At 42.8% G+C, this 26,853-nt stretch overlaps 1 protein-coding gene across 2 annotated transcripts in view; it reads left to right on the top strand.

Moving 5' to 3' along the window:
• The window catches only part of HTR2C (5-hydroxytryptamine receptor 2C), an 81,238-nt gene extending 54,769 nt beyond the window's left edge, over positions 1–26,469 (top strand). The window contains exons 2-3 of one of the 2 annotated variants that reach the window (XM_041485173.1): positions 14,426–14,626; positions 25,449–26,422. In XM_041485173.1, the coding sequence (XP_041341107.1) occupies positions 14,426–14,626; positions 25,449–26,281 (1,034 nt within the window). In that variant the 3' untranslated portion in view covers positions 26,282–26,422. Of the gene's footprint in view, positions 1–14,425; positions 14,627–25,448 lie in introns of both variants that reach the window. The other variant, XM_041485174.1, reaches the window with a different exon arrangement.
• Positions 26,470–26,853: the final 384 nt, after the last annotated feature.

Genomic DNA, 26,853 nt, shown 5'->3' with positions numbered 1-26,853 from the left:
AATTTCTTGCCTTAAGGGCTCAACCTGAATGCTGGTGAAATGCCAAGACCTGATCAATAGTCTGCTGCATTTTTAGAAGAGATGGATGTGATGGGCCAGCTCCGCCTTTGTGCTCAAAAACATGGGGAAAATCACTGCCATTAGGCAGGCCAATAGACAGCTGCTTTACACAACATGCAGAGAAATACAGAGAAGTGAGGTGAAATCTCTACCACTCCCTTGAATATGTTGTAAGACAAATATTCCACTGTAAAACATTAGTTTAAATTATACATGTTTCCAGGACTGGGTTAATTAACTCAGAATTAACTCAACTCTTTCATTCTACTTCCTCTCCCATCTGTCAGTTGAATTGATATCATTAAATTCTACTCAGCAAATTATGATTTTACTGTCTATATCCAATTCACATGATATATTCCTTGAAATTCTGGTTCTAGAGTTGTCTATTATTTATTAAAATATCCTCATAAGTTACTTCACTTTCCTGAGACCTAACAGTAAGAGTAGCGGTAAGTTCCTGCTTTGTGTTTTATCAGCACATGCTGGGAAACAGGCTCAATGTAATTCATCTGCTTGCATGGAAATTGAATGAAAATTACATAGATGGAAGAGGGGCCACATGCCAATTGCTCTGCCTTGCACTATTTTGCACACTGCCTCATTGACAAAATCCAATCTTTTCCTGAATGGACAATTTGCAAGAGGAACCAAATGGATCCTTACTGCCTATTCTGCCAAAATTGTCATTGAGCATGCTAATGGCATGAGGAGAATATTTGCATGAACCTATCAAGGAGCCTGAGCTGTGATTAAAAATACATGCTACATCAAATGCTTAAATGGTTAAAAATGGCTGTAATTTGATGTGCTACATCAAAATTTGGGTTTCATGCATTCGTTTCAAAGATATATTCCATTTTCCCACTCTGTGTTTTCTGCTTGTAACAAGTTTTCTTGTTGGAAAAGTTTACTCTTCCTGCAGGCAGTCTGATAAGGACAGGGACAGCAGTGAGTGAATCTCTCACCCAAGATGCTGTCTTGTTTCCTAGATGAAAAAGGTTCAGTACTAGAAAGTTCAATCAGTAATATACAAACATGAAGTGTTCCTCTATCAGCTCTTAGGTGTGGGATTTGATGGGCAAGGCAGGGTGGTTGATAAGGCTCTGGTGACTCATGGTTGTTTTTTTTGGGTGGTTTGATTTCCATGCCTGTTGACATATTGGTGGGAGCCTGAGTTCTCCAGCAGCGCTGGAGTTATCAGACAGACCAGTTGTTATTCAGACCAACACCTCTCCATCTTCTGATGTATAATTTGTTTTGCAACGTGTTTATTTTTGGTGAGGTTGGGGTGTTTTGCTTTTTATAAATGTCTATTTCCATCCTCAATCAGAGGCAGCAGCTGCATGGAAAGGTCTTGGTGTTGCTGAGATATGAAATTGGATGACAGGCTTTCACCGTACCTGCTTGGCACCCACTGGGATGCAGGAGCCTGTAAATGCGTGTCTGACGCCCAGGAATATTGATGGCTGGGGCTGGGAGACAGCAGAGCTCTGCCCTTCTGCCTGTGCACTTGTTCTGAATGGGAATTTCTTCTCTCTCCACTATCTAAATGTTGGAATTGTTGGGTAAAATTTTGAATTTGCAGGTTATTGTATTCAGGGCGACCACAACAAAGGAGAGGAATGATGAGGAGGACTCCATGGATATCAGAAGGCTAATTGATTACTTTATTACACTATATTATTCTATATTATATTACACTACATGTAAACTGAACCTGCCAAGCACTCAGCTCTGCACACAACCTTGTGACTGTCTCCTGACCGACAGTCTGGAGACGCGCTTGGCCCTCACAGGCCAAGGAAACAAAACCCCATCACTTTGGTAAACAATCTCCATACTGCATTCTGCTTTTGCACAAACACAGGCACAGAAAATAAGATAAGAATTGTTTCTTCTTTCTCTGAGGCTCCTCACTGCAATTCCCAGAAATATCCTTGGGAAGCTGGCCTTGTGTTTCTCTGTGAAGAGAAATGCGGCGACAGCCGGTTGGACTTTTGTTGGTTTCTTCTGATCAGTCAATTTGAAATTAACAGAAAGGGAGATTTATATTTTAACACAGGAGAAGCCAAGAGCAGTGAGTCACTTTCTTGTTCAATTCTAACTGGCTGTGTCCATCCAAGATGCACAGCAGCAGAACAAGATTAATTGATTGATAGAACACAGCAAGTTCAATGTTGACAAGCATGAATACAGGAAAAACAACTTTCAGGATGAAGTCCTTGAAATATACCTTTTACACCTTACTTTATCTACTTTCCATAATGACTTTTCCAAGATTTTTTAATCCATATTGGGATAGGTGCCTCCTGTACTTTGGGAGAAGCTAATTATACTACAGCACTAATATTATTCACTTGTGTTTGTGAAATTTTAGACAACAATTAGAATTTTAGAATCATAGAATATCCTATGAGTTGGAAAGAACCCTTAAGGATGATTGAGTCCACCTCCTGGCCTTGCATGGAAAGCCCCAAAAATCCCACCACGTGCCTGAGAGCATTGTCCAAAGGCTCCTTGAGCTCTCTCAGGCTTGGGGCTGTTTTCACTTCCCTGGGCAGCCTCTTCCAGTGCCCAACCACCCTCTGGGTGAAGAATTTTTTCCTAATATCCACCCTAACTCTGCCCTGACTTGGCTTCAGGCCATTTCCTTGCGTCCTGTCTCTGGTCACCAGAGAAGGAATCAGTGTCTGCCTCTCCTCCTCCCCTCGTGAGGGAGCTGCAGACCCCAGTGAGGTCTGTCCTCAGTCTCCTCTTCTTGTGGCACCCAAAACTGTCCCCAGCACTCAAGGTGAGGCCACTCCAGTGAGAGCAGAGTGGGACAATCCCCTCCCTTGACTGGCTGGCAGTGCTATGCCTGATGAACAGCACCTATTTTATTATGTTTAGCTAAATTATTATGTTAACACATTATTTTGTTATTGTAGTTATCACTGGGTTTGATTTGTAATCAAGTGCAAGATTACACAGTAATAATAGTATAACCATGATAATAAAATAATGTTGCACTTGATTACAAAGCAAAAACAAGCCTATCAAAACCCCAATGATATAACTTAACTAAATATAATTTCTTTAATTTCCTTTACCACCTCATGAGACCACTATAATTTTCTGGTTAATAGTATTCTTTCTAATATATCAGTACACCCACGCTTCATTTATCCATGTTAAATTAAACTTCTACTTCATGTGAATGGACCTTACAATAGGCCTACAATTTCTGCAAAACTCAGAGGAGTACAACTGCGCCCAGAGGGTGGTCACATGTTAACTTTCACTTTCTCTGATGTCACCCATGGGGAATAGGGTCCACATGCCAAAACATTGTTATGGGAAATGGGATCACTTCTCCTGAACTGCAGTTTTCAGCACAGACCTTTTCAGGATTCAAAACTGGGTATTTGCATCACTTGTCAGAGAGAGAGAGAGAGAGAAAGTCAGGCAGGACTGGTGTTGCTGCCTGTTTGTTTTCTTTTTGGCTGAGGAATGCCACCTGAATTTCAGGATGTGAGGTACATGTGATAGCTTAGTCTGAAGTGTTTCTAAACCTTTGAATCTGTAAGAAAATCTGTGCTGAGTCGACTCATGTATGTCCTCATCCAACAGTTTGACAAGTGGGCATATTATGGGCTGTAAGCACTGCAGTAGGAAAACACCATAACCTCAGGTTAAATCACATTCCAACTTCAAGTCTTTTATAACAGATAGAGAAGTGAGCAGCTTTAACTAGTAACAAGGTGTGCACAAAATGCTTACAATCATGGAAATCCTTAACGTCACATTACATGGTTTTATGAGTTGGATTGTGACATGAAATGACAAACCTGTTGCTTGGAGTAAAGGGATGATTTTAAATCACGTTTCATTAGGCTGGTTGGGGTGTAACAGCTCTTCTGGGAGGGCATGGGGTGAGCAGGGTTGCAGGAGCCCTGTTCTTCATTCCCAGACAGCCTTCCCAGACCCCAGGGCTGCTTTGGATGCTTGGGTGCTTGTGCCAGGGTGACCTGCCCTGTTCACAGCAAGGGGCTTGGGGCAAGCCAGCCTTCTCTGAGCATCATGTCATATGGGAGGCTGATTCCCAGCTGGTCTGAATGGAGACTCCTACAGGAGGACCAGCAGCTGAGCCCTCCCTCATCTGCGGTCTGGCTGCTCCTGGGCTGAGGATGGAATTATCCTGCAGGCCTTGGCAGGTGCAAAGGGAAGCATTGCCATGTGCCAAGGTGAGGCTGCAGGCCTTCTTCCCTCCAAGGCTTGGTGCAGAGACATCCCCAGACCATGATTCTATCCACACTCCCCACCAAGGTGTTGGATTAAACACGAGCCTTCGATGTTGGTACTTTTTGCTACCACAGAGGTGGGGGCTTGCAGCAGGAGCTCTCTGCTGTCTCTCCCCATGTCCTGTGGGTGTCTGGGCTGTCTAGGAAAGCCTCCTGTGCTGCTGAGAGAAATGAGCTCCCTAGCAGGATTATCAGCCAATAAAGCTTTCAGACCTAGTCTCTTTGTGGAAAATTATTTTCCAGGCCTGTGAAAGAAGCCTCCAGGGTTTCCATGGTGTAGCAAAATGAGGAAACATCTAAGAATTATGGGAAAATGGGGAAGAAGTGGAGAAGGACTGCTAGGTAACTGACGTTAACTTCAGACTTTGAAACATTGTGCTGGAAGATAAAGGCTACTGAAATAATATTTTTCAAGTATTCAAGATTTGAGAAGAGATCAAGCAGTTAAATAACTTGGTCTATTTCAGCAGCACTTGTTTGCTTCTTCTTATTTCTACATCTTATTCTTCAGTTAAAAGACAGTTATCAGCAAAATTCCCTATGTTTTTGTCTGTGTCACACCATGCATCAAGAATCCTAGGGATAATTGTGCATTTCTGGGTGCAAACTGGGCATATTTTGTATACATGCATGGTTCAGCAGGCTGTTCCTACAGAGTACAGAACTGACTAGCAATACAGGCATTTTCTAGATTGCTGTTAGAGTTCTTTAATTAAATGCCTGTCTTTTGTTTACATACAGGATGAGTTGTCCTCCACTCCTGTTTCAGGCAATGCCCACGATCCTTCATTGTGCTGCCTTTTAATTGGGGCAGGTTGCACCTGCACAGATTTCTCTGCTGAGCTGGTACATGGTGATCAACAAACTCCTGGAGAAGTGACACTTGCTCACTTGCTCACACACTTCCTTGGGATTACTGCACATGGAACAGTGTTCATTAGCAAATTATTCCCTTGAGAGAGCCCTGAGGGTGCTGTTGCCAGTGTGCTGAGCTCCAGTCTGATGTTTCTGCTTTAATGAAAAGTGTGTTCTCAGTCAGGAGAGGTCTGGGCACAGGGGCAGAAATGCTTTGCAAGTGGGAGGTGATGCCTCAAGTTTTAACTTGTCTCAGGTTTTAGCTTTTCTATTTTTCAGATTCTGTGCTGCTTCAGTGTGTACTTCTCAGATTCATGTCAGGGGATGGTGAGCTCTCTTCACAGAGCAGGGAGACAAAACAATTCCTGCTCTAGCTGGGGACCAAGGACAAATGATCCAAATCTCAGGCCCAAGAGCACAAACAACGTGGAATGAAGAGAAAAAGACAAGAAGGATGGGACTTCATGGCCTAAAGCTGTAACTGGACAATTAACTCCAATATGCAAATGGAGCAGAACTGATCAAAGTGAGAGACCCTGTGACCGGTCAGGGATTTTGTGACCATGTTGGTTCATTTTGGGTGTAGCCCTGGCTGGGCTCTTGTGCTGCCCAAGGTGCATCCATTGAGGCCTTTTAATAAATCCCTGCTTTATTCTTTAATTCTCTCTAGTCTGTGTTCTAGGTCAGCCTTCACAAGGCATCAGAGCTGTTCACCTAAGGGATGCAGTGACAGCAGGACAGTAGATGGCACTAAGCATGAGGACCAGAATTTCCAGGCTTCTTAGCAACGCCCAAATAATTGCTTTTGGCAGTGGCTGCTGTGGAACACTCACACACTGTCATTCCTACCTGTTTAATCACTTAGAATCAGAGCTGGAGGAATCAGCTTCCTTGGAGGAAGCTAAATGTGGAATGTGTTTTGTAAATCCTGAGAAATATCAAGAATGAATATGATTATCTCTAAGCACGACCAAAATATGGCTTCTTTCCTTTGGCTGAAGTGATTTCTTGCCAGCATCAGTCTCAACAACTGCTTGTACTGGGTTTTGACCTCAACTAACAAACTGTGCCTCACACTGGCATGAAGTGCAGCAGAGCATTAACCCACTGTCCCTAATGGGAAAGCTGATTCACTCAATCCTTCAATATCCTTAAATTCCCTGAAGCTCTTGAGTGTGGGTTATACTCTGCTTTGGCACAGAGATGGTGCAGGTGCAGGGCTGCACTGAACAGGGGCCAAAGCAAGGATCACATCCTGGGCACATCAAGCAGCCTGCAACAAGAGGGAGGCAAAATCACTGGCACTTTTCAAACAGCAGATCTCACATCATGCTCTGTATCCCAAGACACAGGGAAAAAATACTGAGTGGACATGCCAGGTACAGCAGACCAAACATCTGCATCCTATGCTCAAAGCCAGCACTGCTGGTTTGCAGAACAAAGTCTGCAGTGAGTATGCAAACTCCTATCAAATTTGTCATCTTCCTGGAAGATTTAGTAAAAATGTTGGCTAGTGAAAGATGACAGATCTGTGTTGTCTGAATAAGAAACCCTTTATATCCAAGGAATATTTTATCTCTTACTGATATCAGGTGTTTTAGCACAATTTGGAGGCCAGTTTGTCCAGCTGCATTGTCAGGAGGGAGCCCGAGCTGAGAAAAAGGATTAATCCCATGTAGGCTCCCAGGCAGCTGTCAGCATAGCACAGACATCTGAATTGCCACTGAGTTATGCTGAAAAAAAACAGATACCTAAAAAAATCCTCTTTATGATTTTGTGTCCTTTCTCCAGCCCTAGAGCCAGTCCTAGGATTGAGGCAGAGTTTAAAAACTTGATTTGGTATTAGGAACTCTGAGTTCAAGCAGATGGCTTCTCTCAGCAGTCAGCTGTAATTGAATAATGCCACATCATTTTCAGTTCTGAATTTTAGTTTCCTCAAATGATCTGTAGGCTTTGGCAGCTACTTCTTGTGGTAATGGATCTTTCTCAATTTCATCAGAACCAGGGAAAACCACCTGTTACTGACACATGTTTGTGCACTTTGTTATGAGACAGATTATTTGACAATATTTATATTCTCATGTTTAGAAGGTATTTGTGTGAGGTCTGTGTTTGCTTGTGGGCTTACTTTCCAGCATGGTGCTCATTCAACTGTTGCTTTGTTACGTGTTTAAATAACAGGTGAAGGCTGATCTATGAGCTGCATGAAGGAAATTGAAGGAGGGGATGCTCTCCTGATGCTCTGCTGACATGCAGAACATCAGTGGATAGAAAATGTTTACTGTTATGGATATTTTATTAGGCAGTAGTTTCATTTAGATCAATTACTATGAAGAAAATGTAGCTCAGAAGTGTGTGAAGAGATCATAGCTCTCTTGGAGTTAAAAGGCTGGAAGGAACCCTTTATATGAACCTGCTGAAACAATTCAATTAATTGTGCCATTGCTCCATTAACTGTCCATATCACTCAATGCAAAAATTCCAGATGGAACTACAGATGCTTCAGCTGTGAGCAGAGAACAGCACTGAGCCTAGAAATTTATCCTCTGGCTTCAAACATAATTTTAGTCTCTGTCAATAAATGAAGAAATCAATATAACTCATGGATTTATGGAATGACAAATTGCACCAGAATAATTTTATATTTCCATAAGAGAAGAGATGCTGACATTGGGATGAAAACAACATTCACTAGGTTTGGTTCTTAGCAAACATCCCATTTATTAACAGGGTTGTTTAAAGTATGGTGTATGGAAAGCTGGCTTCTTGCATTTAAAATATTACTTAAATGGTATTCAAGCAACCTTTCCCTAGCTCAGATAATTATATCTGTTCTAGCTTTAATTTTCCTTCTTTCTTACATGTTCTGTCAAGACTGCAAGTCATTGCAATACTGGATAGAAAGGAAAATCTAACAGCTAAAATTCTTATAACAGCATGTGAGTGCAATTGTTTAATTTGCAATAAAATACAGTCCCATCAATTAATCACTGTAACTTGTGAGACAAGAACCAAAATATCTTTGGAGGCACCTCTGGAGTTTCCCTCAGTGGTGAGGGGTTTCCAAAGGAGACCACGCTGCTCCATGCCTGTTTCCTGCTGCTCCCTGCCATGCTGACAGCTCCAGGAGCTGTAAAACAAACAGCTCAGAGGAAAACCAAAGCTCAGGAAGTGTGTCACAACCCAGCTGGATGTGAGCAGTGGCACAGATCCAAATAAATCCTTAGTGTGGTGTTGCTCTATGGCAAAGCAGCATCTTCTGCTCACAGATGTTCAAGCAAGTGTGGGGTGCCAGCAGTGATGTCTCCAATGCTGTGCCTGGACACAGGGCCCCCTGCTTTTCTTGCTTGGTGGTCTCCTCCATCCCCTTGGCCATCCCATCACGTGAGAGCCCATCCTCTGCTCCGCACCCCTTGGGACATTCAAGCCTTTTTGAATATGCAGCACTGAAGAACAGAGTCCTTCTCCTGAAAGTCACCATCATTCTTTGTTTGTAGATTATGTCCCTGTGCTTGGCTGGGCTGGAACATGTGATGTTTAAGGGATCCAGATAGCCTTAGGACAGCCTTTTTTTCCTCTAGAAAAATCCACACTAGAAACTTAAACATAATTTCTCATGTAACTTGGTGCCCAGGAGTTCGGTATAAATTCCACTCCATTGATGATAAAATCAAAAGGATTGGCAGTGCTGCCCCTGAGATCAGCTGTTGCTTTAGCCAGGAGGCTGCATGTCCCTGAGCCCCTCTGTAGACAGTGGCAAACACTGATGGCTGTGGAGGATCAGAAGTTCTGAAGTTCTGAAATTCTGTACTTCTTGGGCACAATGGAGATTTTCAGCACCCTCAGGTGTGTGACTCTCAGAGTGATATGGGTGTCTCTGAGTCATTTGCCTATGTAAATCTGAGAAAAACAAACTAGCAGAAAAGAGATAGTGTAGCTTTACACTTCCTGATGTGGTATTTCAGACTTAGAAATGCTTTACTTCCTAGATAAGAGAGAGAGAAGAGAATAATTTAAATTCTTTCATTCCCTTGGGAATAATGCAATGCAATAATGTTAAAACTGTATGTAATTGCTTTCTATTTTTGTAAAGCCTGTGGCAGCTATGAAACTTTAAAGTGAACACTGGAAACTCTGGTTTGTACAATGTTCTTCAGTTGCATCAATGGTGCAGTGGGGGTAAGAAGCAGTGGGAAAGTGTAGGCTTTATTCTACAAACCACCACAGCGGGTTTCCCTGGGATGTGTGAAAGAATCTTCAAAAGCAGCAAAACCTCTCAGAAAGTGACAGGTTTTGGGTCTGTCCTGGGTTGCTGTTTGCATTGTCTGCTGCTGCAAGAAACCCAAGCGAGCTCTGTCATTGCTTGGGGCACTCTTCTCATTTTGGAATTCTCAGGGAATTATCTGAGGCACCTCCTGGATCTTTGCTGCTGACCTTTCCAAGGGTCAGAGCGCTCTGCAGAGCAGTGGGTCTGTGAATGGCCTGGAACAGATCTGTGGCAGCTGCAGGGTGATCCAAAGGTGCTTCAAGCACACATGGTGTTGCCATTTTAACTGCTGGGAGGTTCTGCTTTGTACTGGGATTTATTACTCAAACTCCTGCCTTTCTTCATTCACTTCATTAAAGTAATTAAAAATGAATTGTAAGTACAGTAAATATCAAGCCTAAAATGAGGAATATTACATGTATTTTAGTTTTTAGCCAACCCAATGAACAAAAAGACTTTCAAACACATGAGCATCTTTAGTACTTATTTTGCATGTGTTACCTCTGTTTCTTTTGCATAAATAGTACATATAGTATGCATATATGTATACATATGTCAAATGGCATAATGAGACAAAATAATGAGACCTTTTTTTTCCTGTGTCATTTTGAAGGACGGTTTTTATCCTTTTATCCATCACAACAGATACAAGGCACTGGCTAAATACAACACGTGTGTACTGAAACCTTTTCCAAATTCCTGTTCATGGCTGGAAAAGAAATAATTGATGCAGATTGCTGTGAGTTTCTCATGAAAACTCTTGAAGATACAGAGATGAATTTTACATAATTCTTCACTTTATTGTTGTGTAAGAAGGTATTTTGTTGCTGTTATTCCAGATTTGTCCTAGGTGTTATACTAGATTTTCCCAGGAGATATCCTGGAGCAGATTGCATTGTAGAAGTACTGAACATGTACAAGAAACAGACTTTTTTTTTTTTTTCTTTTTCTGTACAACTATTCTCCTACAATCTGGAATAATTCTGTTTTGCCATTTGACTTAATTAATTTTGCTTCCATTTGCTGTGTTTTGGATTATTCAGTCACCTCCTTCTACAGTAGCTGGTAATTCTGACTCTCTTGCACTGAACAATGCCTATAACAGTGCTAAGCAACAATTTTTACCCATATGCATAAAGCCTCTGACAAAAGTGACTCAGTTTCATAGCTGCCATCTTTCTTGATGAAAAACACAAAAAATGTAAGGAACTCTTATCTGACAGCAAATTAACTACACACAGAGATGGTCTGTGACTTTGCCAAAATGCCTTTGAGTTTCTTTGTTTTTCTGCCAGCAGTTTGTGCTCATCTCAGCTATTCAGTGACACACAGAAACTGTGGTTTGCTTCTTCATCCTGGGGCAGGAGATGAAATCCCACCTGGGGACCATGACTCCTGGTAAAATATGAGTGTTTGTCCCATGTGTCCTGTGAGGAACCACATCAACCACAGATGCCATGAGATGCTATTCAGTCCTACAGGCTGAAGCAATATTCTGCAGAAGTTTCCTTCTTGCAAGGATTTTTACATGCTGGTTTTATTCTGATCAGAGCCAGAAACTAACACTGACCTCAAAGTAATATCACTGCAATAGTTTTCGATACACTTTTCTCTGTGAATTTGGCCAGTGTAAATTTCTACCACCCACAAAATATCTGAAGGCAAAAAAAATCTGTGGTTTGATTACATGCTGTGTAAAGAAGTACCAACTTCTGTTTTGGTCTGTTGCATTCATTTAATTCCCTTCAGCACTCTCCTATCTACCTATCTACACTGGTCTACTTGCCAGTGCATTAAATATATGATTTTAAGGGCTCAGATTAATTCAAGGTACAAAAATCAGTGTTTGTTACAAAGAATTTGGTTTTTTGCTTATGCAGGTGTTTAGCACTGTTTCATTCTTGGAGCCAAATTTGGACTGAGATGAATGTTTTCCACTGGAAATGCAATTACTACGTCTTAGAGTTGCTGGGGCCCAAGAATTCATTTCACTCAGTCATCTGCTCTTCTAAATATAGGGTAATTGCTATTCTTTATAAATGAAATAAGAGAAAAAAGAACAAATTAGAGAAATGTTACCCTCTGTAATTAGAGTGTTTCTGAGGATAAAATTGTTTTAAAGGTATAACATCGTTAACAGATTTTTTTTTAAAACCTTGTTTGCATCTTGGCACAGTCACAGGGCACATTTCCTATGTTTTGTACATTTATTCAAAACAGAATTAGAATAAAGCTGTTTTTCTTTTTTTACAAATTACTGGCTTTGTAGGCTGTGTAGGTGTTTTTCAAAGGCACGCACCATGCTTACTTAAAAATAATTACATTTTGAGCTAGAATATGTATTATGCCCTTCCTATCGAGCTGCAGTGATGTGTTACAAGCTGCCATTCTACAAATTTTCAGAGTGACATTTTGTTATTGCAGATCATTTTAGGAAACTTCCTGAGAAAGTAAAATGTCTACTCGTGGCTGTTCAGCTGGAAATGTAATGGAGTGCCCTGGGACAGGAAGGACTAACAGGATTTGGAATTTATCTTCAAAAGCATCCTGCCAGTTTGCCTGGGCAGTGGTTGTGGGCGGCATGGCTTGGGTGTGCTGGTGTCTGTGGCTCCTGCAGTGCCAGGGCTGGCAGCAGCTGCTGGCTCCTCTCCTCACACGCCTTTGCTGCTGGGAGCTGTTGGGTTGGGAGTGTGCTAGCGCACTTCACTAGCAGAAGTTGTTCCAGGGGGAATCAGTCACTGGAAGTGTTTGGGTAGCTTGAAGGAAGAGGTAAGAGAGGCTGTTCATCATTCAATAATGCTGAAAAGGTGGTTGCTGTAGAAACCTCTTCCAGGTCTAGCAAATGTCAGGCATCAGACTGTGCCCGCTGCAGCACCATGGCTCAGCCTGGAGAGGCTCCCACGCACAGGAAGCCTGGAGGCTGGCTGTCTTTTTCTGGAGACACTGGGGGTTTCCTGGCCATCTGCCTGATGTGGGGAGTAGCCATCAATGTCACTGTTCCCCTCTGCAGAGGCTGCTGCACAGTCATGGTCACGCTGCACAAGATGCCGGGGACTGCTCCCTCCATCAGGGCACACTCAGGGCTTTGTGCTCGTGGCTCATCCCAGCACAAAGCTGGCTCTGGCAGCTCGGAGGGGCAGTGACGGGTAAAGTGTGCCGAATGTGCTTTACTGTGGGTTGGCAGTGAGAGCCTGGGGCTGTGCAGGGAGCACAGATACCACTTGTAGGATTTCTGACTTGTTCTTCCCCAGAGCATTCCCTGAGGAATCACCCAGCAAATCTGAGGTGTGCTTAGCTGCAGCTCTGAGCTCAATTGCAGGCTGATGGCAACGATGTCCTCAGCTATAACAAAGTGTGAAGTGAGCAAGAGGCAGAGAATTTGATCCTAGTGTTATAAAGGGGCTGAGTCATATTTAATCAAGCTCTATTCATTTGTACAGCAGAGGTGGCTTTTAAAGTAAAGATGCACCAGCCACAAAGTGCTTTACTTCGTTCCCTTTGAAGGGACCTCTCAAATGCTTGCTGCTGTGGATTTCAGTCCACTCACAGACCGTTTAATAGACATGGTGCAAACTCCCTGAAATGAGTGGCTTATCTCCCCAGAGCGGAGGTCTGGCTGTGTGGGTTTGGTGAGTACTTGGTGCTTCATCTGCCTGTTTCCCACTGGTAAAATGAACTAATGTGTCCATCTCCTTCTGCTGTGCTCTTTGTGAAAGGTTCCTCGGCTTCCCTGGGACATCTCATAATAATTTACTCTGGTTCAGTCAATCTCAGGTTTCTGCATGAAGGTATCCTGGGTCTCTCTTGGCTGGGTAATTTGTTTCAAACTGATTTCTGAGGCTAATGTTTCATCCTTTCCATTTGAGATCAGTAGGATGGAACTGCACCATTCTTAATATAACATTGATTCTGCAGAATGATGATTCTGATCCTTAGGGTAAACTTCAAGATTGCTTTAGACATTCATGTTCTGAATGAGGACACAAGAATTCATTATTCAACTATTATGAAGTCTCTCATGTTTTCAGCTGCTATAGATACTCTTGATTTGTTTTGATAAGAAGCCCAGAGCTTGGCAGGACATGTTATTGATCTCACACAATCCATTCTGGACACTGATGTGGGGGTATCATTCACAAATCAATTTTCTCTGAGCTTTGATTTAAGTATCAGTGGCCTTTGAGGATCTTTCTGGGTCACTTTTATTCTCAAGCTGTACTTCAGCACTGAGTAAACTGTTTAATAAGTGAAGGCACCCAAATGAGCCGTGTGCCAGCTGCTGTCAGATGTGGCTATTGAGTCTGGTCTGTTTGCTAACATAGTTTCTGTAAAGAATAACACCCCACTCTACCTTCAAAACAATTTTTGAACTTCAGCCACTCAGTCCCAGCAGCTCTGTAAGGAGGCAAGTATTCCTTTGATATCAAGGCACACTGCCTGGGGAGAAAAGGTGAAGTAGTGTCATTTAGCTATGTGTTAGACTGCACAAAAATTGTCTGCTACCTTTCTCCTCAGCAGACAGAAGCTGAGACAGACATGTCAAGGGAGTTTTAGAAAGGATCTGAGTCAAGTTAATGCCACAAAGTTCTTTGCAATCCATGAAAACAACGTGATGAACGAGTTATAAAGGAATGTAACCTTTGATTTTGTAAAGATATGGAAGAAAGGTTAAGAGTGGGGAAGAGTGCTAAAATGGTCACTGCACGCACTGCCCTTTAGTTACTGGTCACAGAAACCAAATGTGTGGGAACTGGCTATGGGTTTATGGAGTGTCCAGTGCCAGGAATTTCCCTCAGAGAAGTCCCACGAGAAGTTTCCTGATCACCCCTCATGCATGTGCCCCTTACTGGTGTCACAGACCTGAAATATCCCAACGGTTTCTCAGAAATGATGGCCTAGCTTCCCAAATTATTTCCTTTCCTTTTTTTTTCCTTTCATTTCTTTTCTCTCTATGTTTCAGATTATGCTTGGCCTTTGCCTAAACAGTTGTGCCCTATATGGATTTCCCTAGATGTGCTCTTTTCAACTGCATCTATTATGCATCTCTGTGCCATCTCTCTTGATCGGTACGTAGCAATTCGCAATCCCATTGAGCACAGCCGCTTCAATTCCCGCACCAAGGCCATTATGAAAATTGCTGCAGTTTGGACCATATCCATAGGTAAGCAACGTGGCTCTTGACTGTGTCTGAATGAATAATAGTGTTACTCCAATTTTCATTTAGGATTTTTATTTTTTTTTTAAGAGGCTACTCAAATTAATTTGCCTGGCCTGCATGCCTGAGCAGAATAACTGGAAATGGAAGCCTTTCCTTGCAGCTGGTGGGAGCAGTCATTTTTCAGAGCACCACCCCTCTCCACTGCTGCTGTGTCCCTGTCAATGTGCAGATAACAGCAATAACACGGACAAGTAGTGCTGCAAAAGTGCTGTGTAAACAGAGCAGAAAACAGCATTAGCACAGCCCGGCACGGAGAGCCCGGCCAGCTCAGAGCGCACGGCTGCACTGAGGTCGCTGCAGTGAAACTCTCTCAAGGCTTGGTAATGGTTTAAGTGGAGATGCCCAGGGTTGGAGGCAGGCTATCAGCGAGGTATTTACTGCTCCTGCTCGGCCTTTATAGCCTGGCCTGCTCTCTGCCACAGCTGGATTGCTGCTGGAACTGAGCTAGCACGTTTGAAGTCTTAGTAAATGAGGAGTAGGCATAACAGAAGACACGTTTGTATTACTTTGATAAAGCACAATACATAAAACAGCAGTAAAATAGGGAACAGAACACAAAATTATGGCAAGATGACTGTGATACTGAGAATTATGTGGAGAAAAATTTTTTTGTAGAACTCTTTAAATGTGCTTTAAAAAAGACACATTTGAGGCAGGGACAGAATTGTATGACCACTTCCATCTGCTGTGTTGCTTTTTGTGCTTGTTTAAAATGCAGTCTTACAGAGATTTAACATTTAATTTCTATTTTATGAAGTGGTTTTTGCTTTCAGTGCTGTACTGCAAGGAAAAGCATGTTCCAGGTATTTGAATTTCTCTTGGGTTTTTGTCGCTTTAGAAGTGGAATATGATTCTGGATATCTGGGTGCTACAGGGACTGATTTTGAAGAAGCTTGCCTTAGGAAGAGGCTATGGGAAAAAACCCAAAAAATTATAAATTAGGGAAAATATACTTTCTCTCCTTATGAATATAACAAGAATATGTATTAGAAACAAATTTGCATATGTCACAGGCCTGCTACATTTCCCCTAGGTAATATAATCCACAGTGAAATTGGATTTGGTTTAATCAATTCATTTAAGATTTTTTTTTTAAATTATTATTACTATTATTTTAAACTCTCTGTGCTCTCTATTTGACATGGGAAAGAAAGCTGGTGAATTCAGTACATAAGCAGTCACATGAGGACAAGTTCACGTGGGCTTGGTTTGCACAGGCAGCTCAGATTCAGCAGAGAATTTGAGCTCCATGTTGCACTGGAATGCAGAGGGAGAGCTGATAGACACCCCCCCCCCAGCTGAGATGTATAAATCACATTGCAAAACCAATATAAAACTGGGCAATAAAACTGTTCTGCTTCCATTTTTGGAGCTAAATTGCAGATTTCTGCCTGTGCTGCCTTAGATGTTGCTGACGTATCCTTAGAAATGTTGGCTAATGCTGAAGGTGGCTGCCTGCACTGGCACCTTGAGGAACAAGTTGTGGTTTGGACTCTGAGTCCAAGGGATAAAGTAAGTACTTTGTGCATGGTTCACTGATTCAGCAAACTGGTAAGGAAATCTGGTGCCTGACCAAGCAGTAAAGACACAGGCCAGTCTCTTCATGGAGCTGTTTGGAGAACATTGGGCTCATGAGGATGGAAAATAGGCACACTGTGACCTCTGCTGCACCCAAGGAAAAAGGTACCTGAGCCAGAACAGGTGAGGTGACTGTGCTGCTGGACAGTGCAAACACCTCCCCCCTACCCAGCTCCCTCCGGAGATGTTTAAGCACTCTGCACTGGATAGGATATCAAACAGGTGAAAGAATGAAGCTTACAAGACACAGCTTGGAAAGGAGATGGAATGGCACTTTTCCACAAGGCACATTTTTGGGTTTGTCAGCCCTCCATAAGGCAATGGGTGTTGCAGCTGTTCCCCAGCACCCCAAACTCTTTAGAAGGAAGCTGTGGGCAGTTTCTCTGTGGGTGTCTGTGGTGCACAGAGATTTGGGGGCTGCCCTGGGCGGGCTGTAAAGGACACAGGGTGCAGCTGTGCCTGTGTGCCCTCCTGTGTTAGGATCACAGCTGGGAGAGTGTGCAGCACATCTGGGCTTTATGTTCAGTTTGTTCCCTTTGATGCAGCTACTGCTGGCCCAGGAGAGCCTTTGCTTGCTTCCATTTTTTTGAAGATACTGGCAGAATCCACTCCTCAGACAGTCTGTTCAGGGCACTGAAATGCTGTTAGATTTCTTCCCCAGTGTGTATGATAGGGCTTACCCTTTTACTTGGGCTTTCTGCAGTAGGTTGCATTAAATGGAGAAAGAAAAGTACTCTTGGTATGTATCTAGCTCATTTTAGCATAACTATTTGTACTTCATAAATGAATTCAGAGATGTGGCAGACACGGGAATAAACCGAGCATGGAATGAAAGAGAACTCACTGAAAGTGTATTGTTGCTGTTTTCTGGTGCTTAACTACCTTCCCTGACACTTGGAAAGGTCTGGGGAAATCCTGTGCTAATTTCAGGAGGATGAAATAGGTTAAATGAATTCATCCTCACTTTGGTGTTAAGTGTCACAAAAGAATTTGTGCATTTCTGTTTGTGACTAAGTATCAAATTCAAAGCAGCACTTAAGTGCAGGCTGGTCAGTTTGCAATTCCTAAATCCTGCTTCAGATGAAGAAACTTTGAAATGCATTCCATGTAAAGAATCTTGAATTCAGTTTCTGAATCTGAATTCAAAATAAGAAGTAAAAAGCATGTACTTTATCTTAATTTGGTAGCTTTTGCATTCCATTTTTCTGAAATGTTAATGCTGACAGCAAAATATAAAAGAGGTTCTTTGCTCATTGAGCTACAAATTTTTCAAGGTGCACAGGCCTAAGCTTATGATTAGGTTTTAAAGTAGGGGAACATAACAGAGTCCTCTTGTCTCTTTGTGAATAGGTCTTTTCCAAAGTTCTATTTGTTCCAGATTAAAGTACATCACAGACAGTTGTTCTGGGTTTAGCAAACATAACTTGAGCAAGATTTTTGTCTTCAGTTAGAGAAAAAGTGACTGCTGTGAAGGGCTGGGCTTGTAACAATTAGTTTTGTGGTAGATAGCACTGTGCTGAGGCTGGAAATTAAAACAGGCAACAGAAATATCCTCACAATTGAAAATAAAAATGAATTTTAGGTGTGAGCCTGCTGGCAGAATCTTGGTATTGTTTCAAGATTTCAGGCTTTGTGTCGTTTCAAAGTTTTCAGCAGTAACTTGGGGACTTGACCACCTCACCAGCCTCCTCTGCCCTGCTGTGGGGAAGGTGAGTGGAGATCCCCATGCAGGGCTCAGCAGTGGTAAAGAACCAGCCAAACCCTGGGAGCACACTGGGTAATACAGGAGAAAGTGTTAACTGGGTGACATTAAAATAAACAAAATATCCCTTTGAAAATCTGCATGAAAGCACTTCATTGATGGGGAGGTACATACACATTGCTTCTGATATGAAAATAACTGAAACATTTTAATTCTGCAGTTCCTCGTGACCCAAATATATGCTTGGAAGGGCTTTTCCTCTGCTTCCTGGAGTGTTCAAGGTTTGGTCATTTGCTATAGACTGCTGAAATTACACAAGCTACCAATTTTCCAGCTCACAGTTTCACATCCTCACAAGCAGTGTAAATTCAATTTAGTTCATAAGTGACCAAGATAGGGCTGTCCTTTAAATTTTGCTCTGTATGTCAGTGCCATAGGCAGGTGCCACAAATTGTGTGTGTGTCTGTGTATGTGTGTGATGTTTGAAAACATTTTCATTCTTTCTCTGACTCACTAATGAGATTATCATTTTGATTTCAGGGAGGAACCTGAGGTTTGTGTACACGATAAACCATTCAGGTTTAAAAATGAAATTTAAATCCTCATTTAACTTTCATAGTTCTTCATTGTTTTATTGAGGAGATCTTTTTATAGAAATATGGAAGAGTATGAAAAGTATAAATGTGTGCTGTGAGGATTAGTAAACACTCATCTCAGACTAAGTGAACTTACATCTCACAGCTTTTTGTTCTGCCCTGAGTGTTTGTCTCTCCCAGGGGCTGAGCAGCCTCATGCTTGCAAGCTGCTCTAATGATGTCCTTCAAGAGCCTCCAGGTATCAGCTAAGCCTTCCCCTCTCTCACTGCAGACAATCCTCAGCCCGAGGAATGTGCCTGGAGAGGCACTGCTGATCCAAAAGGACCTGTGGTCTCCTAAGGCAGGGGGATGTGCTGAGGGCAGGTTGTGCATGGAGAAAAAGGGGCCCTGGAACAGCTCTCAGAGCCTCCCTGAGGTCACAGTTCCAGAGCACGTGTAGGGTTCTGTTTGCATTTCTGCCCATCAGAGTCTCTGGGGTCAGGGGCTTGCTCAGAGAGGCATTTCCATGGCTCCTGTGCTGGTGGGATGTGTTTGCTCCTGGCACCCTTTGCTCTGTGCTGGGCTGTAGCTGCTCCTGGGAGATCATGCTTTGGGATAAGACCAAAACCCCAGGAATTTCTTTGCAGGCTTCAAGTTAGCACAAACCTCTGGACAGATTTAATGGAAAAAAAGGAAAAACCACTGCTAGTGAAGAAGACAGCACATGGAATGTCAAAATTGTTAATTTGGGATTTTGCACAAACCTTTCCCACTACGCAGACAGGCTCTGTGCTCATCACTTGGACACAAGGAAGCAGTGCTGAAACCACTGTTACTGGCAAAGCAAAGGTTAGACAGGCACCCTCCAGCTCCTGGAAAAACATACACATTCCTGACTATGAGCACTGCCTTAACAGAAGGACAGAAACCACATATATTGCTGAGAAAAATGGTTGCATACTAGTAAAGCCTAAGGGAGCTTAATATCTCTCCAGATTTGGGAGATTTGAAATATACTGTGTTAGTGTATTTTAATTTTTTTTTCTTTTTTATATTTGACACTGAATGTCTGATAGGGTATATTTGACTAAAATTCTTCTCTTGAGAGCATGGGGATCGTAGTTGGTTGGCCTGTAGGCAGAGGTGCTGTGGTGGTGGTGGTCTGGTAACTTTTGTTTGCCTCACCAGAGTGCAGAGGTGGCAGTAGCATTGCAAGCTGGGCTGCAAGTTGCCTCTTGTGGAGCAGAAGAGCTGGCTTCTGCTCGTTTTCAGACCTGCCTTCTGGTCGTGGCTGAGACAGAAATATTTGCTTTGTAACTTAGAGCAAAACACTAAGGTGCCTGTTTCCCACTTGTTTGAGTTGTCTACAAAGTTATTTTATCTAAAGACATTTTTTTTTGATTGAGTGCTTTTTCCATGATTCCCAAGAGGGTCGTTGATCTCCCCAGCACAGTACCAAAAGTTATCAAGGTGAGGATGAACATATTAGCTGATAACAAGCTGAATTCACAGCAAGGAAAGTACCTTGGGATTTGAGGTGATTTCAGGGTACTTGGATTGGTTTGATCTTGTCACTAGATGTCAGTGAAAGATTTTGCCTGGGACAGCAGCAGATGGTGACAGTGCATTTGAAGAATTTTGACAGAAATCAGACTGACCATCCTACCAGATCTGTTCTCATGAGCAAGGGGGATGCTGATGTTTGTGTCTGAGGTTCTGCTCCTGAGCACCAGTCCAGCCATCACTGCTGGATTGCCTGGGGCAGCCCAGCCCTGGCAGCAGCTCTGGTGTGAGCAGGATCCCCATCACCCTCTTTCAAATGCACAGTTAGAAACTGTGCAAACCAACAGAAGTAATTTAGCAAAATAGAAAGGCAGGTGGGAAAATAATTTATTTCTTCTGTCTTGTACTGTTGTTTGCTGGTGTTCCATCTGGCTCAGGTTGCTCAGTGTCTCCCAAGGTTTGAGTAAAGGTCAGCAGCTCGTCCAGGCACAGTCACTAATGGCTTTCATGTGTTTGCAGTTGTGCTTGCTGCAGGCAGGGAGATCCTTCAAAGTTCATCCCCCTTTTATCTTTGGCTTTCAACCAATACAAGGCTGGCACAATTGTTTTATTGGAATGGTCAGATAAAACTACACCTAATCCTACCCTGAAGGGGCATTGTTGCAATATTAGTACATGAAAGGCACTGCAGTTAGTCTGCTGAAATATGGGGACAATATGGAATTTTAGTGATTTTGAACACTTCAGAAGCCAACATTCTTCAATTTTCCTCTGAAGAGCTTTGGTTTCTGAACCCAGTGCCTTTTCTTGCACACTATAAGTCAGGAGGCTGCTGGCTAGTGGGGTTTGCTTCTCACTGTCTGAATGAGAGAAATGTGCAGGAACTTTGTGAGACAGTTAAAAAACCAAACAGATTTGTTTTAGTTTAAATATGAGATTTATTTTTACTTATGTTTGCTTAAATGTGAGGTTAAAGACATAGATTTGAACATGTAGTGTTCAGCAGCGTTCTTGTTTTTACAGTGGTGTATTTGTGGCAGCCACAGACTTGTTTGGCACACAGCTTTCTCTTTGCTTTCTCCTTTCAATTGTCTGTAGATGTCAGGAGAGTGGCAGTGAGGTCCAAAGCCACCTGCAGCAGCAGAGCTCTTCCCATGGACAGAGGAGACTTTGAATTCAGTGCTGACACCAGGAGAGGTGGTCCCTGGCCTTCCCAAGCTCATGAAGCTGCAGCAAAATATGACCACTTTTGTATTCAGCCCTGAGAATTCCACACATGGAAAGACAGAGTAAACCCATATGCCTCTGTTTTCTTTAGTTAGGTAGCTGTCCTTGGAGAAAATGTGTTCTCGTAGAAGAGTGGAAATTACTCCCTTTTTTAGTGGAAATAACCATCAAAGACACAGATATTCAGTAACCTCTGTAATGTCTGTCAGGCTCCTGGGCTTTCACTGAAGAAAACAAGGTATTAAACACAAAAAATGTATTGCTTTTCATTTAAGTCAAAGTATCTGTGAATATAAATTTGGACTTTTTAGCCAACTTTTTCCTCTAGTAAATATTTTATAAATCTGCATTTGTAGTCATTTGGGTTTTGTTCTATTAATTTAAAATCTGTGAAGAGCATCTGGTACTCCGTGCCCACAGTATCATCTCAGCCCCATTTGGTGAACATTTCTACTGGCTTAAGGACATCTTTAAAGCTGACAGGCAGCATTTAGGACAAAACTTGTAATTGGATTTGTAATCCAGAGGATCCCTCTCTCTGTGGCTTCCTGCTGCTCTGTCAAACAGGAGCTAAAGGAGGAAAAAAATCACATTCACCTTCTCTGCTGTGCTGTAAAGGGATGTCCTGCTCAAGCTGCTGCCTGGCAGAAGGGTGCCCAGGGCAGGGACCTGGTTTGTGGCTCACTGGCTGGTAGTGGCTGGTTGTGTCGTCTTGCTGGTGCAAATCCAGCTGTGCCAGACACTGCTCAGACTTCAAACAACAGGACCAAGTTTGCTCTGAAGAGCACTGTGATGTGCAGCCCTTCAACCTTGCAAGTTTTTGGAGCAGCACTGCCTCTTTTGGGGAATTTGCTGCCACCTGAGTTAGAAAGGGTTATTTGACACAATTGGCAAATGCCTCTGAGGCTGAAGACTGCAGCTCACCACATCAGCCTGTTGTTTGTTGATGAAGAGTGTGTCAGGGACAAGCTCAGGGAACGCTCTGCACTGGGGCTCAGAGAGCAGCACTGACAAAGGGCTGCGGACAGCAGTAGCTTCAGAGCCTCTTGCCTGATTTGACACTCACCCTCCTTGCACTGCTGTGGGGAGTTTGGTATTCTCTGTCCACCTCAGTTTTTAAATTATGGACAGTTAAATCTGCATTGTTAGTGCTGTGGATTGCTTGAGTCAAGTGGAGCTGGATGCCTTTTCTTGTTCAAACAGCAGAACTCAAGTCAGGCAGGCATCCCTGTTCATCCACGTCCAGGAGCCTTGCGATGCTCAGGGGTGATCAAGGCACCCTTGCTGAAATGAGGGCCAGGCTGTGAGCTGTGTCTGCAAGCAGGTATTAGTGCATTTGGGATGGTGGCAGCAGTGATTTTGCAGTAATCCCCCACGAAGGAAGCCCCTCTGAGGTGTCTGAGACCTTTCACACTTCTCACTGTGAGTCAGTCCCTGTTGCCCAAGGTGTGTAGAGAATTAGTTCCCTTTCAGACTCAATTGTGCAGTGGATTGGTGATAAATCATATATTAAAGAATGAGTTTCAAAGGAGAGGTGTGAGGTGAAGGAAGGCATTAGAGATGAGGGAAGTGCTGCCCCCTGAGCAGTGCTGAATCCAGCTCACAGCTGAATCAAAGCATGTGGCCAGCTCATCTGAGGGCATCTTTCGTCCTACTGCTCTTAATGATGGGATTTTCCCAGTCTGAAGAAAGTGCAAATAAAGATTTATTTATGTTCTCTTTCTTCTGTGCATTCTCAGTTTGAAATCTCACTTTCTTATGTGAGAGGTGAGAGACACTTTTCCATTTTTCCACTTTTCCAGCAGCTACCCCCTCATTCCCTGTCATTAATTCTGAGCTATCTCATGGTCATGCAGAGTTTTAGGCTGCCATCAGTGCTCTTGATTTGTTTATCCATCATATCCCAGAACTAGGTTATTCTTCCCAAATGTACCTTATGTGTGCCACATAAATGTCAGTTTATGTGTGAAGACATCCCAAAACCTCATCTCATTTGGCTAAAGCAATAACACCATCTTAAATGATGACTACTTCATGAATGAACTTTCATTCATTTTGGAGTTTCATTTCAAAGGGTAGGTGTTTTTTAGAGGGCATTAAAGCATAAAATTATACAGTGTAATGCTGTAATGCCATTGACCTAATTCAGATTCCTTCTTTGTGTAGAGAGTGCTCAGTCTAACTTCCACCATTTCCCAAATGTCTGTGTTTTGATGGAGCCAAGGCATTAGGATGATGTCTTTAATGATGGGTTTATGAGGTGAAGGTTATTGCAGTGGCAGGAATTGGCACAAGCAAGATAACAGGTAACATATCAGAAAGGAGGCAGCTGCCTTGCCAAAGGTGAACTGATGAGCATTGCCATGTAGAGGGAAGGAAGAGCAAATCCTGGAACTAGTACTTGAGCTAAGAAAACACATGCCACAGTCACAGAAGGCATTTATAATCCTTAATTTTCAGAAGAAATTCCATCACTTGATTACTGCCAAATGGTAATTTTCTGGTAATGACAAATTGCAGATGATTTCCCCAGAATCCTGAAAAACACTTAGCTGGAGTGTTAAAAATGCCCTGGTTAATCTCTTTGGCATGTAATTCTTCCTGCTAAGAAATTCAGAGTCCCACAGGATTAGTTTTATGAACGTGTGATGTTCACAGCAACTCCAAAAAAGCAATTCAGGCACAACAGTGGCCTCAGTGTTGGTTTTTTCTTGGGTGGAAGAGCTCAAGGAGGCCATGGCCAGCCACAGACACACAGACCACTGAGGAGTGGTGCTCCATGGCAGCCAGGTGCCCAGAGGGAAGTACAGAATTGATTCTGTTGCTCTCTAGCTGCTCAGATGTGCAGGGTTTCTTTTGTTTCTTTAAAAGGGCAAAAAAGAACTTAAGGAGAAATGAAGATAATCAAAGGCATAGAATGAGTTCGGCATGAGGAGAGAGAGTGAATAGAATAGCATTCTTCAGCTCCAAAAGAGATGTCAGACAGGAGAGATGATAACAGGTCTATAAAATCATTAAGAAGATGGAAAATGTGACCAGATAGTGATTATTCACTGCTTCTCACAGTAGACGTATTGAGGGAGGTTAAAGGAAATTATCAGGCAGCAAATTTAAATGAGCAAGGAACACTTGGTTCAGATGAAAAACAGAGAGTTTGAGGAGCTGAATGCCACTGAGTATTGTGGATTTAGAAATGAGATGAAGGATTCATAAGATTTGTCATGAAGATAAATCTCTCAAAGGTTATTTTAAAAATGAGATCTGGATGCAAATTCTTGCTTGGGAATTTTCTGAGGTATAATGCTTACAGCTGCCCCATTTTGTACCATGGTCCTAAACTTCTGGTACTTGCCAAAGACATAAGACAGGACTAGATGAACCCATGATGCTTTAACTAGATCTGGCCCATCACTGGCCCTGTGTATTTTCCCATGCACACAGGTTGTGGCATTCCAAAATATGTTGTTGCATCTGGAAGGTTTTGGGTCTGTCCTGATGTGGAACTGAGCTTCACAGATCAAGGGATAAAGTTTGGATCTCAGTACATATGAAAAATATTTGAGTGATGTCTTGCAGAGACCACTTTCTGTTTGCACTGAGATTGTCTGCAATGGCCCTGAGATCCAGAACTTTGCTTTCATGTGTCTGTGATGCCGTGGCAAAAGTGGCTATTTTTCTGTCAGGATTGTTTAAATTACTGTAAGAATCTTGCTTTTGAGTTCTTCATAGCTGTAGTGCTTTCATATTTTAAAATTTTTTCTCTTTAAAATTTGCTCCTTTCTACCCTATGACAGCGATTTCAAACTACCCCCCTCAAACTGGTGGGTATGGAGTGGTCAGCTGGAACACAGCAGAGTGGTGACTGCCTTTTCTACACACGCAAATTCCAATTAATGAAATTCCAGTTAATGCTAGAAAAGTAGGAGTTAGGCTGCATTCACTGAGTCAGCTGTGGAACGCAGCAAAGCTGCTGCTGTTCCTGGAGGAGGGCATCCTACTCTGGAGGTGTGCTCCCAGGAGTGTTGTTGGATGTTTTCCCTTTCACCTGGAAGCAGTAACTTCTCTTCCAAGCAGCTTTAGGCAGTGGGCTGAATGCGTGCAGGACCTGCATTTTCTCTGCTGCCTCTTTGGAGCCCTGTCTCCAAAGGTAACAATCTCCTTTTTGGTTTCATTTTCCTAGGGATATCTATGCCTATTCCGGTCATTGGTTTGCAGGATGACTCCCGGGTGTTTGTAAACGGGACCTGCGTCCTTAACGACGAGAACTTCGTCCTCATTGGATCCTTCATGGCTTTCTTCATCCCTCTCATCATCATGGTGATCACGTACTGCCTGACTGTCCAGGTGCTGCAGAGACAGGCCACGGTGTTCATGTGTGGAGAAGTGCCCAAGCAGAGGAGGAGCAGCGTGAACTGCCTCAAGAAGGAAAACAACACAGAGAACATTTCAATGCTTCACAATCACGAGGGGGCCTCCCACTTGAACTCACCTGTAAATAAGGAGGCGGTGCTTTTCCGGAAAGGAACGATGCAGTCCATCAACAACGAGCGAAGAGCCTCCAAGGTCCTGGGCATCGTCTTCTTTTTGTTCCTCATCATGTGGTGCCCGTTTTTCATCACTAATGTCATGTCTGTCCTTTGCAAGGAAGCCTGTGATAAAGACCTGTTGAGTGAGCTCCTGGACGTGTTTGTTTGGGTGGGGTACGTGTGCTCCGGGGTCAATCCCCTGGTGTACACCCTCTTCAACAAAACCTACCGCAGGGCTTTCTCCAATTACATCCGCTGCCAATACAGGCCTGGGAAAAAATCAGCACTGCGGCAGAACCAGTGTCTGAACGTGGCTTCAACAGCTTTGTATGGGAAAGACCTGACTTTAACCAGTTATCGAAATGGCAATGAGTTCAATAGCATGGAACTAGATGAAGCTGAGGAGGGCCTTGAGATGCAACCAGGGACTTCAGAGCTCTCCATAAACAGCTGTAATGTTGTAAGTGAACGAGTGAGCTGTGTGTAAAAGTGACTCATAGACCTTTGCTACAGTGCATCTGTAGCCAAAATATATTGTGTAAAAATGTAAGTGTCAGTCAAAGGACTGTGTAAATATTGCATTCTGAACAAAGCTTTTGGTTTTTTTTAAAGAGAAAAAAGAGTTGTCTTTCCAGTCCAGTACTTAAAATAATATATATTAATATACTGCAGTGAAGTTTAAGGTTCTATATTTACTGTTAATACTAGATCAGAACTATTAGTTACTTTGCATATGTCATGGACAAAATGTTTGAATTCTTCTTCCAGTGCATGAACAAAAATGCTGAATATTTATCTCAGGTGGAATTTGCTGGAGTCCAGAATGGCACGTTAATAGTTATATATCAAATACATGCTATTAGACTTGGTCAGTATAACTTTCTTTTTCAAGTTGACAGTAAATATATACTTTAAATCCTCACCCCTATTTGTGCTGTGTAAAGACTTTACAGAAACCTGGCAGAGAGACGTCACAGCAGCGTAGTGGCCATGCAGGAACCTGGCCAGACATGTCCTGTTATGTGTAGTGGCTTCTGCCATACTGGGTCAATCTTGCAC

The sequence above is a fragment of the Pyrgilauda ruficollis genome, unplaced genomic scaffold, assembly GCF_017590135.1.
Source record: "Pyrgilauda ruficollis isolate IOZ18807 unplaced genomic scaffold, ASM1759013v1 scaffold7, whole genome shotgun sequence".
In the NCBI taxonomy this organism is placed as follows: Eukaryota; Metazoa; Chordata; class Aves; order Passeriformes; family Passeridae; genus Pyrgilauda; species Pyrgilauda ruficollis.
The sequence above is the reverse complement of the archived record's forward strand: the minus strand, read 5'-3'. Positions and strand labels throughout refer to the sequence as shown.